The 12,416-nt window shown below is 48.0% G+C and overlaps 1 protein-coding gene across 2 annotated transcripts in view; it reads left to right on the plus strand.

Annotated features, from left to right (window-relative positions):
- Positions 1–12,416, plus strand: part of LOC134958582 (protein SSUH2 homolog) — a 70,016-nt gene that overhangs the window by 8,661 nt on the left and 48,939 nt on the right. For both annotated transcript variants that reach the window (XM_063941279.1, XM_063941280.1), the window contains exon 2: positions 2,875–2,942. In XM_063941279.1, coding sequence (XP_063797349.1) covers positions 2,875–2,942 — 68 coding nt within the window. The remainder of the gene's footprint in view (positions 1–2,874; positions 2,943–12,416) is intronic.

The raw sequence follows: 12,416 nt of genomic DNA on the forward strand, positions 1-12,416 counted from the left end.
CTGTATTGGCTGGCCGGCGCTGCTGTGGATGCTGGGATGCGGTTCCTCCATCCCAGCATCCACAGCAGCGCCAGGCAGCCAATACAGAAGGAGAGGGGGATGCTGCAGCGGCGCTTACTACCAATGACATAGCGCTGCTGCGGCTCCCTGCTCCCCCTCCTCCTTCTCACCTCACTGCCTGCACCGAGGGAGCTGCACGAGGAGCCTGACTGCCAGCAGGGAGATGGTAAGTATATCTCTCTTTCTTTCTTTCTTTCTTTCTTTCTTTCTTTCTTTCTTTCTTTCTTTCTTTCTTTCTTTCTTTCTTTCTTTCTTTCTTTCTTTCTTTCTTTCTTCTCTCTCTCTCTCTCTCTCTCTCTCTCTCTCTCTCTCTCTCTCTCTCTGTCACCGTCTGCCGCAATGTGTAAAAAGGGGGACTGTCTGTAAAAAGGGTGACTGGCTGCCGCAATGTGTAAATAGGGGGCCTGGCTGCTGCAATGTGTAAAAAGGGGGCCTGGCTGCCGCAATGTGTAAAAAGGGGGACTCGCTGCCGCAATGTGTAAAGAGGGGGCCTGGCTGCCGCAATGTGTAAAAAGGGGTCTGGCTGCCGCAATGTGTAAAAAGGGGGCCTGGCTGCCGCAATGTGTAAAAAGGGGGACTGGCTGCCGCAATGTGTAAAAAGGGGGCCTGGCTGCCGCAATGTGTAAAAAAGGGGACTGGCTGCCGCAATGTGTAAAAAGGGGGACTGTCTGCTGTAATGTATAAAAGGGGCTCTACCTGGTGTAGTGGCGCTACTGTGCAGCGTAATTTGAATAATGTAGACTACTGTGCACCGTAGTATGAATTGCTATTATTTTGTGGCCACGCCCCTTCCCCGTGAAGCCACGCCCCTATAACTTTTTCACGCGCCTGCGGCGCGCACTGCCCCTATCTTGCATGGGGGGGGCGCCACTGTCGTTTCTTGCACACAGCGCTAAAATGCCTAGTTACGGCACTGGCGTGTATAAAGTGCTCAACTGTGGTGTAACGTGTATAAGCGGCACTACTGTGTGGCGTAGGGGGGGGGGGGGGGGGGGCTGAAATATGTCTCTGCTCCGGGCACCAGGGCACCTAGCTACACCTCTGGGTGCAGTAGATCAACACAGGTGATGGCACTCAAGTTAACAAGGGCAGAAGCAGAGCATTTTATATCTGATGGAAGGAGTCATGTTGGAAGGTCTGCACTGGGTCTGATTCATGTTTTTAAGCAAAACAAAAAAGCAAGCAACTGGGCAAAACCATGTCGCACTGCAGGTGGGGGATATGTAACATGTGCAGAGAGAGATTTGGGTCAGGGGAGTCCAAACTGAAATCTAAATTGCAGTGTAAAATAAAGCTGTCTAACATGGGTTCAGTATGATTTACCGACGGACATAATACCGACAGCCATTGGCCTCCAGTCAAAATACCAACACGGTCAAAATACCGACATTCACTATACCGACATTTGAAATACCGACATGAGATTTTCTGTGTTTTTGTGTCAGTGTCGACATGGACACCGTGTAAGTGTACCGCATCCCCTCGCCATGCTTCTGGCACGCTGTCTCTCTGCGCTCGCCATGCTTCTGGCTCGCTGCGCTCGGCACACTATTATATTACCCCTCCAGGTCCACTGGGATGGCAAAGTATGAACAAGTCTATTTTGGTGCAAAAATTCCTTAAAAACGCATGTCGGCATTTTGACATAATGGCATTTCAAATGTCGGTATTCTGACTGTCGGCATTTTAAACAAGTCCGCTTAATGAATGTCGATATTTTGACCATGTCGGTATTTTGACTGTCAGTCAATGGCTGTCGGGATTATGACCGTCGGTATTGTGTCCTTTGGTAAATCAACTGCTACCCGTCAAACATGTGTGGGCTACATGCAAAAGCAGCCAGTATTTACCCTGCACAGAAACAATTGCATACCTCCCAACATGACCCTCTCCAGGAGGGACAGAAGGCTCTGCTTCTGCACTTCCCTCTTAAGGGGGGTACACACGGAGAGATCCGTGCCTAAAAATCTAAGCAATCTGACTAGATTGCTTAGATTTTAAGCACGGATCTGCCGTGTGTATGCCCCCCAGTGATAGCGATGAGCGGCCCCGCGCATAGCTATCGCCGGTGCTAGATTGGCCTGCATGCAGGCTCAATCTAGCGGGTCGCTTACTTCAGCGCTGTGTGACGTGAGCGGCCCCCCGTCCCCCCCCCCCCCCCCTCGCTCAGCACATCGCGCTGTGCTGAGCGGGGGGAGAGATGTGTGCTGAGCGGTCTGTGTTAAGATCGCTCAGTACACATCTCTCCCGCTAGTACTGGCCTTTAATGTATGATTGCCATCACCTGTGCTGAAAAACCTTTCTTATTCATTAACCTGTTTAACACAGGTGCCGGCAATCTTAAATTAAGAGAAAAGTCCAGAAGCAGAGCATTGATGGTCATGTTGGGAGGTATGCAACTGGGTGGTATTCAAATGATATAATACGCCCAATCTCCTTTCTAAAGTGATCCCCGTTATCACACATAACGTGCTCATAGTAATCAGGTTTAGCTGCGTAAAGGCTTGGGCGCCCTCGCTACTCCGGGGGTAGCGTGCTGAAATGATGAAACCACACCCATCGGCAGAAACAGAACAGGTGTGGAAGGGGGTGAAAAGAATTGAATAACCCCCTAGAAATGTATTTGCTCCCCTTGCATGGCAACATGGTTTGTTCCAGATACGAAGTTACTTTTTTTTTTAATGTTGTTTCGAGACCGGAAGTGTGGACACTCACTCACTCACTCACTCACTCACTCACTCACTCACTCACTCACTCACTCACTCTCTCTCACTCACACTCTACATTTCATCTAATTCTTTTGCTCTTCTCTAGTGGAGGACATTCAGCTGCTTATGGAGCCATGGGACAGCCATATCAGCCCAATTACCTGATGACCCCAGGTATGTATATCCAGCCGCCCTATGTTCCTGACATCACATCTGCAGACATATAAATATAAACTGTGTCTAACATTGCTCTAATTACACAATAATAGTACCAGGGATTATGCAATAGATAACTGTATTAACCACCATATAATCACGGGTGTATAATGTTAGAGCAGTGGGGTGTGTGCAGTTTTAATACCCTACACTCTGCCAGTGGGTGCAGCTGTAGTGTGCATTTACCAGGGATCCAGTAGGGAAGGTCTGTAATAGGAAACACTGTGGTCATTTACGTAAGGATCGCTCTGTGTAATCATTGACCACTCTCTGTTTTATGATACTATGACTCAGTAAGAAGGTAGATGTTTCTACACTATATAAGGCAGCTGTAGATACATATAGATCTGCTCCTCCCTTTTCTGCTCACATTCTCTCTCTGGGTGAACGAGATGGTCACTAGGTAAGTACATACAGGTGTTCTTATGTGAGCAGATCTGTCTGAGTAGCTCTCACTGGCTCTGACATCTGTGGGTCCTCACTGATGAAGCACGTGGGACACTCCCGACATCCGACAATGGTGCATGTTAAAGTCCAGGTCTACTGTGCGCTCTCCATAGATGACAAGCAAGGAGCTGCCCTACGCTTATGGAAATGTATGGACTGTGAAATAGTGTAACTGTCACGTCCGTCCTTTTACAACTTTAGAATCTCCCTTTTCATTCTTTTTTTTATTTTTATGTTTATATCCAGAAATACTGCTCTCTTCAGCCTGGCTTGTATGAATCATGGGAGTGAGTGGAGATTGGGGCTGTTATTATCACAGGTGGCGCACTTGTGTGTGTGAAGTAGTGATGTGCACCGGAAATTTTTCGGGTTTTGGTTTTGGATTCGGTTCCGCGGCCATGTTTTGGATTTGGACGCGTTTTGGCAAAACCTCACTGAATTTTTTTTTGTCGGATTCGGGTGTGTTTTGGATTCTGGTGGTTTTTTTACAAAAAACCCTCAAAAACAGCTTAAATCATAGAATTTGGGGATCATTTTGATCCCATCGTATTATTAACCTCAATAACCATAATTTCCACTCATTTTCAGTCTATTCTGAACACCTCACACCTCACAATATTATTTTTAGTCCTAAAATTTGCACCGAGGTCGCTGTGTGACTAAGCTAAGCGACCCAAGTGGCCGACACAAACACCTGGCCCATCTAGGAGTGGCACTGCAGTGCCAGACAGGATGGAACTTAAAAACATAGTCCCCAAACAGCACATGATGCAAAGAAAAATTAAAGCAAAAAGAGGTGCAAGATGGAATTGTCCTTGGGCCCTTCCACCCACCCTTATGTTGTATAAACAGGACATGCACACTTGAACAAACCCATCATTTCAGCCACAGGGTCTGCCACACGACTGTGACTGAAATGACTGGTTGGTTTGGGCCCCCACCAAAAAAGAAGCAATCAATCTCTCCTTGCTCAAACTGGCTCTACAGAGGCAAGATGTCCACCTCCTCCTCATCATCCGATTCCTCACCCCTTTCACTGTGTACATCCCCCTCCTCACAGATTATTAATTCGTCCCCACTGGAATCCACCATCTCAGGTCCCTGTGTACTTTCTGGAGGCAATTGCTGGTGAATGTCTCCACGGAGGAATTGATTATAATTCATTTTGATGAACATCATCTTCTCCACATTTTCTGGAAGTAACCTCCTACGCCGATTGCTGACAAGGTGAGCGGCTGCACTAAACACTCTTTCGGAGTACACACTGGAGGGAGGGCAACTTAGGTAGAATAAAGCCAGTTTGTGCAAGGGCCTCCAAATTGCCTCTTTTTCCTGCCAGTATACGTACGGACTGTCTGACGTGCCTACTTGGATGCGGTCACTCATATAATCCTCCACCATTCTTTCAATGGTGACAAAATCATATGCAGTGACAGTAGACGACATGTCAGTAATCGTTGGCAGGTCCTTCAGTCCGGACCAGATGTCGGCACTCGCTCCAGACTGCCCTGCATCACCGCCAGTGGGTGGGCTCGGAATTCGTAGCCTTTTCCTCGCAGCCCCAGTTGCGGGAGAATGTGAAAGAGGAGCTGTTGACGGGTCACGTTCCGCTTGACTTGACAATTTTCTCACCAGCAGGTCTTTGAACCTCTGCAGACTTGTGTCTGCCAGAAAGAGAGATACAACGTAGGTTTTAAATCTAGGATCGAGCACGGTGGCCAAAATGTAGTGCTCTGATTTCAACAGATTGACCACCCGTGAATCCTGGTTAAGCGAATTAAGGGCTCCATCCACAAGTCCCACATGCCTAGCGGAATCACTCTGTTTTAGCTCCTCCTTCAATGTCTCCAGCTTCTTCTGCAAAAGCCTGCTGAGGGGAATGACCTGACTCAGGCTGGCAGTGTCTGAACTGACTTCACGTGTGGCAAGTTCAAAGGGTTGCAGAACCTTGCACAACGTTGAAATCATTCTCCACTGCGCTTGATTCAGGTGCATTCCCCCTCCTTTGCCTATATCGTAGGTAGTTGTATAGGCTTGAATGGCCTTTTGCTGCTCCTCCATCCTCTGAAGCATATAGAGGGTTGAATTCCACCTCGTTACCACCTCTTGCTTCAGATGATGGCAGGGCAGGTTCAGGAGTGTTTGCTGGTGCTCCAGTCTTCGGCACGCGGTGGCTGAATGCCGAAAGTGGCCCGCAATTCTTCGGGCCACCGACAGCATCTCTTGCACGCCCCAGTCGTTTTTTAAATTATTCTGCACCACCAAATTCAATGTATGTGCAAAACATGGGACGTGCTGGAATTTGCCCACATGTAATGCACGCACAATATTGGTGGCGTTGTCCGATGTCACAAATCCCCAGGAGAGTCCAATTGGGGTAAGCCATTCTGCGATGATGTTCCTCAGTTTCCGTAAGAGGTTGTCAGCTGTGTGCCTCTTCTGGAAAGCGGTGATACAAAGCCATATAGTCCTGAGTCTGCCCTGCTCTACTTGTCCACATGTCCGTGGTTAAGTGGACATTGGGTACAACTGCATTTTTTAGGACACTGGTGACTCTTTTTCTGAGGTCTGTGTACATTTTCGGTATCGCCTGCCTAGAGAAGTGGAACCTAGATGGTATTTGGTACCGGGGACACAGTATCTCAATCAATTCTCTAGTTCCCTGTGAATTAACGGTGGATACCGGAAACACATTTCTTACCACCCAGGCTGCCAAGGCCTGAGTTATCCGCTTTGCAACAGGATGACTGCTGTGATATTTCATCTTCCTCGCAAAGGACTGTTGGACAGTCAATTGCTTACTGGAAGTAGTACAAGTGGTCTTCCGACTCCCCCGCAGCAACAACAGCAGCGCCAGCAGCAGTAGGCGTTACACTCAAGGATGCATCGGAGGAATCCCAGGCAGGAGAGGACTCGTCAGACTTGCCAGTGACATGGCCTGCAGGACTATTGGCTTACCTGTGTAAGGAGGAAATTGACACTGAGGGAGTTGGTGGTGTGGTTTGCAGGAGCTTGGTTACAAGAGGAAGGGATTTAGTTGTCAGTGGACTGCTTCCGCTGTCACCCAAAGTTTTTGAACTTGTCACTGACTTCTGATGAATGCGGTCCAGGTGACGTATAAGGGAGGATGTTCCTAGGTGGTTAACGTCCTTACCCCTACTTATTACAGCTTGACAAAGGCAACACACGGCTTGACACCAGTTGTCCGCATTTCTGTTGAAATAATTCCACACCGAAGAGGTGATTTTTTTTTTGTATTTTGACCAGGCATGTCAATGGCCATATTCGTCCCACGGACAACAGGTGTCTCCCCGGGTGCCTGACTTAAACAAACCACCTCACCATCAGAATCCTCCTTGTCAATTTCCTACCCAGCGCCAGCAACACCCATATCCTCATCCTGGTGTACTTCAACAGTGACATCTTCAATTTGACTATCAGGAACTGGACTGCAGGTGCTCCTTCCAGCACTTGCAGGGGGCGTGCAAATGGTGGAAGGCGCCACCTCTTCCCGTCCAGTGTTGGGAAGGTCAGGCATCGCAACCGACACAATTGGACTCTCCTTGGGGATTTGTGATTTAGAAGAACGCACAGTTCTTTGCTGTGCTTTTGCCAGCTTAACTCTTTTAAGTTTTCTAGCAGGAGGATGAGTGCTTCCATCCTCATGTGAAGCTGAACCACTAGCCATGAACATAGGCCAGGGCCTCAGCCGTTCCTTGCCACTCCGTGTCGTAAATGGCATATTGGCAAGTTTACGCTTCTCCTCAAGACGCTTTTAATTTTGATTTTTGGGTCATTTTACTGAACTTTTGTGTTGACATTGGGCATCGGCCTTGGCAGACGACCTTGATGGCATTTCATCGTCTCGGCCATGACTAGTGGCAGCAGCTTCAGCACGAGGTGGAAGTGGATCTTGATCTTTCCCTATTTTACCTTCCACATTTTTATTCTCCATTTTTTTTTTTTTTTTAAATTCTTTATTTTTCATTTTGTAATATAAAACATTTTCCAAATATGTCAACATACATATCAAAAATAGAACGTATACAACAGTCGTATGCCTCAGCGGTTGTGTTTATAGACATCAGTAAGTGTTTGCAACAAAGGGGGATCAGCAGATTCACTTATATTATCTTAAACCGTGTAACGTTCAATATAATTTGCAAAATCTAAAGTTAAGAGCAGCCCCAAGACGATATTGCTTATTAATATATCATGTATTTAAGGTAGGAGGCATTCGACATTTGGAACAAATAGATAAAGAAGATGACAAGGGGAAGAAGAAAGAGAGGGGGGGGAGAAGAATGGGGAGGGGAATGAGTGGGCCACATACGTTGAATATATCTAAGCTAAGACAGAGGCCTTAAGAACCTCCGTCAGCAGTGTTTGGTCAGGGTGCATAGTCAGCATAGGTCTTAGTAGTCTTGAATTCAATCCAAGGAAGCCAAGTAGCTATATAGTCTGAGTATTTGTCTAAGGCGGTAGAATAAACATCCTCCATATGCATGTAAAAATCAATGCGTTGGAACCATTCCCATATTGTCGGTGGATTAGTGGATCTCCAATGTACCGGTACTACAGCTCTTGCTGCGTTGTTTAGGTGTTTAATGAGGGATTTCTTGTAACGAGAGAGGGGTATATCTGAATGTGATAATAACCAAAAATCTGGGCCCAGCGGGACTGAGCCCCCCAGAATTTTTGTGGATAGTTCCATGATCTTTTTCCAGAATGGGGCAATTAACGGGCAGTCCCACCATATATGGATCAGTGTGCCCGTACCCGTATCACATCGCCAACACAGAGGGGAGACCGAGGGGTAGAATTTGTGTAGAAGTGACGGGCATCTATACCATCTCGTCAGTAATTTGTATTGTGTTTCCACAACGTCTAGACTAGTGGAGCATTGTGCCATAACTTTGCAGTGTGTGTCCCAGTGGATCTTGATTCCCCGATGTGTTAAGTCTTTATCCCAAGTGTCACAAAAAGAGGGGACATATTCTCAATTTTTTAATGTGTGGAATTATATGCCAGTATCAATAGCAATGGCCTACTGTACCGTACTGCTATATATTATATACTGGTGGTCAGCAAACTGTGCAAAACTGAAATGCACCACAGGTATGGATGGATAGTATGCTTGACGACACAGAGGTAGGTAGAGCAGTGGCCTACTGTACCGTACTGCTATATATTATATACTGGTGGTCAGCAAACTGTGCAAAACTGAAATGCACCACAGGTATGGCTGGATAGTATACTTGACGACACAGAGGTAGGTAGAGCAGTGGCCTACTGTACCGTACTGCTATATATTATATATTGGTGGTCAGCAAACTGTGCAAAACTGAAATGCACCACAGGTATGGATGGATAGTATACTTGACGACACAGAGGTAGGTAGAGCAGTGGCCTTCTGTACCGTACTGCTATAATAAGATTTTACTCACCGGTAAATCTATTTCTCGTAGTCCGTAGTGGATGCTGGGAACTCCGTAAGGACCATGGGGAATAGCGGCTCCGCAGGAGACTGGGCACAACTAAAGAAAGCTTTAGGACTACCTGTTGTGCACTGGCTCCTCCCACTATGACCCTCCTCCAGACCTCAGTTAGGATACTGTGCCTGGAAGAGCTGACACAATAAGGAAGGATTTTGAATCCCGGGTAAGATTCATACCAGCCACACCAATCACACCGTATAACTCGTGATATTATACCCAGTTAACAGTATGAAATATAACTGAGCCTCACTAACAGATGGCTCATAACAATAACCCTTTAGTTAGGCAATAACTATATACAAGTATTGCAGACAATCCGCACTTGGGATGGGCGCCCAGCATCCACTACGGACTACGAGAAATAGATTTACCGGTGAGTAAAATCTTATTTTCTCTGACGTCCTAGTGGATGCTGGGAACTCCGTAAGGACCATGGGGATTATACCAAAGCTCCCAAACGGGCGGGAGAGTGCGGATGACTCTGCAGCACCGAATGAGCAAACTCAAGGTCCTCCTCAGCCAGGGTATCAAACTTGTAGACTCTTGCAAAGATGTTTGAACCCGACCAAGTAACAGCTCGGCAAAGTTGTAAAGCCGAGACCCCTTGGGCAGCCGCCCAAAAAGAGCCCACTTTCCTCGTGGAATGGGCTTTTACAGATTTAGGGTGCGGCAGTCCAGCCGCAGAATGTGCAAGTTGAATCGTGCTACAGATCCAGCGAGCAATAGTCTGCTTAGAAGCAGGAGCACCCAGCTTGTTGGGTGCATACAGGATAAATAGCGAGTCAGTTTTCCTGACTCCAGCCGTCCTGGAAACATAGATTTTCAGGGCACTGACTACGTCCAGTAACTTGGAGTCCTCCAAGTCCCCCGAAGCCGCAGGCACCACAATAGGTTGGTTCACATGAAAAGCTGATACCACCTTAGGAAGGAATTGGGAACGAGTCCTCAATTCCGCCCTATCCATATGAAAATCAGATAAGGGCTTTTGCATGACAAAGCCGCCAATTCTGATACACGCCTGGCCGACGCCAAGGCCAACAGCATGACCACTTTCCACGTGAGGTATTTTAGCTCTACGGATTTAAGTGGCTCAACCAAATGCGACTTCAGGAATCCAACCCCACGTTGAGATCCCACGGTACCACTAGAGGCACAAACGGGGGCTGAATATGCAGCATTCCCTTAACAAAAGTCTGAACTTCAGGCAGAGAAGCCAGTTCTTTTTGGAAGAAAATGTACAGAGCCGAAATCTGGACCTTAATGGAACCCAATTTTAGGCCCATAGTCACTCCTGACTGTAGGAAGTGCAGAAATCGACCCAGTTGAAATTCCTCCGTTGGGGCCTTCCTGGCCTCACACCAAGCAACATATTTTTGCCATATGCGGTGATAATATTTTGCGATCACATCTTTCCTAGCCTTAATCAGCGAGGGAATGACTTCCTCCGGAATGCCTTTTTCCTTTAGGATCCAGTGTTCAACCACCATGCCGTCAAACACAGCCGTGGTAAGTCTTGAAACAGGCAGGGCCCCTGCTGCAGCAGGTCCTGTCTGAGCGGCAGAGGCCATGGGTCCTCTGAGATCATTTCTTGAAGTTCTGGGTACCAAGCTCTTCTTGGCCAATCCGGAACCACAAGTATAGTTCTTACTCCTCTCCTTCTTATTATTCTCAGTACCTTGGATATGAGAGGCAGAGGAGGGAACACATACACCGACTGGTACACCCACGGTGGTACCAGAACGTCCACAGCTATCGCCTGAGGGTCCCTTGACCTGGCGCAATATCCTTTTAGCTTTTTGTTGAGGCGGGACGCCATCATGTCCACCTGTGGCCTTTCCCAATGGTGTACAATCATTTTGAAGACTTCTGGATGAAGTCCCCACTCTCCCGGGTGGAGGTCGTGCCTGCTGAGAAAGTCTGCTTCCCAGTTGTCCACTCCGGGAATGAACACTGCTGACAGTGCTAACACATGATTTTCCGCCCATCTGAAAATCCTTGTGGCTTCTGCCATTGCCATCCTGCTTCTGGTGCCGCCCTGCTGGTTTACAAGGGCGACCGCCGTGATGTTGTCTGACTGGATCAGCACCGGCTGGTGTTGAAGCAGGGGTCTAGCCTGACTTAGGGCATTGTGAATGGCCCTTAGTCCCAGAATATTTTTGTTTAGGGAAGTCTCCTGACTTGACCATAGTCCTTGGAAGTTTCTTCCCTGTGTGACTGTCCCCCAGCCTCGTAGGCTGGCATCCGTGGTCACCAGGACCCAGTCCTGTATGCCGAATCTGCGACCCTCTAGAAGATAAGCACTCTGCAGCCACCACAACAGCGACACCCTGGCTCTTGGAGACCACTTGTCCAACAGATCCCACTGGAAGATCCTTGCATGGAACCTGCCGAATGGAATTTCTTCGTAAGAAGCTACCATCTTTCCCACGACTCGCGTGCATTGATGCACCGACACCTGTATTTGTATTAGGAGGTCTCTGACTAGAGATGACAACTCCATGGCCTTCTCCTCCGGGAGAAACCCTTTTTCCTCTTCTGTGTCCAGAACCATACCCAGGAACAGTAGACGCGTCATAGGAACCAGCTGCGACTTTGGACTATTCAGAATCCAGCCGTGCTGTTGTAGCACTTCCCGAGATAGTGCTACTCCGACGAACAACTGCTCTCTGGACCTCGCCTTTATAAGGAGATCGTCCAAGTACGGGATAATTATAACTCCCTTTTTTCGAAGGAGTATCATCATTTCGGCCATTACCATGGTAAATACCCTCGGTGCCGTGGACAGACCAACGGCAACGTCTGGAATTGGTAATGACAGTCCTGTACCACAATTTTGAGGTACTCCTGGTGAGGAGGGTAAATGGGGACATGCAGGTAAGCATCCTTGATGTCCAGTGATACCATGTAATCCCCTTCGTCCAGGCTTGCAATAACCGCCCTGAGCGATTCCATTTTGAACTTGAACCTTCGTATATAAGTGTTCAAGGATTTCAATTTTAGAATGGGTCTCACCGAACCGTCTGGTTTCGGTACCACAAACATTGTGGAATAGTAACCCCGGCCTTGTTGAAGGAGGGGTACCTTGATTATCACCTGCTGGAAGTACAGCTTGTGAATTGCCGCCAGTACTACCACCCCTCGAGGGCAGCAGGCAAGGCTGTTTGAGGTAACGGCGAGGGGGAGTCGCCTCGAACTCCAGCTTGTATCCCTGTGATACTACTTGCAGAACCCAGTGATCCACCTGTGAGCGAGCCCACTGGTCGCTGAAGTTCCCGAGACGCGCCCCCACCGCACCTGGCTCCACCTGTGGAGCCCCAGCGTCATGCGGTGGACTCAGAGGAAGCGGGGGAAGATTTTTGATCCTGGGAACTGGCTGTCTGGTGCAGCTTTTTCCCTCTTCCCTTGTCTCTGTGCAGAAGGGAAGCGCCTTTGACCCGCTTGCTTTTCTGAAGCCGAAAGGACTGTACCTTATAATACGGTGCTTTCT

The sequence above is a fragment of the Pseudophryne corroboree genome, chromosome 9 (genome assembly GCF_028390025.1).
Source record: "Pseudophryne corroboree isolate aPseCor3 chromosome 9, aPseCor3.hap2, whole genome shotgun sequence".
NCBI lineage: Eukaryota > Metazoa > Chordata > Amphibia > Anura > Myobatrachidae > Pseudophryne > Pseudophryne corroboree.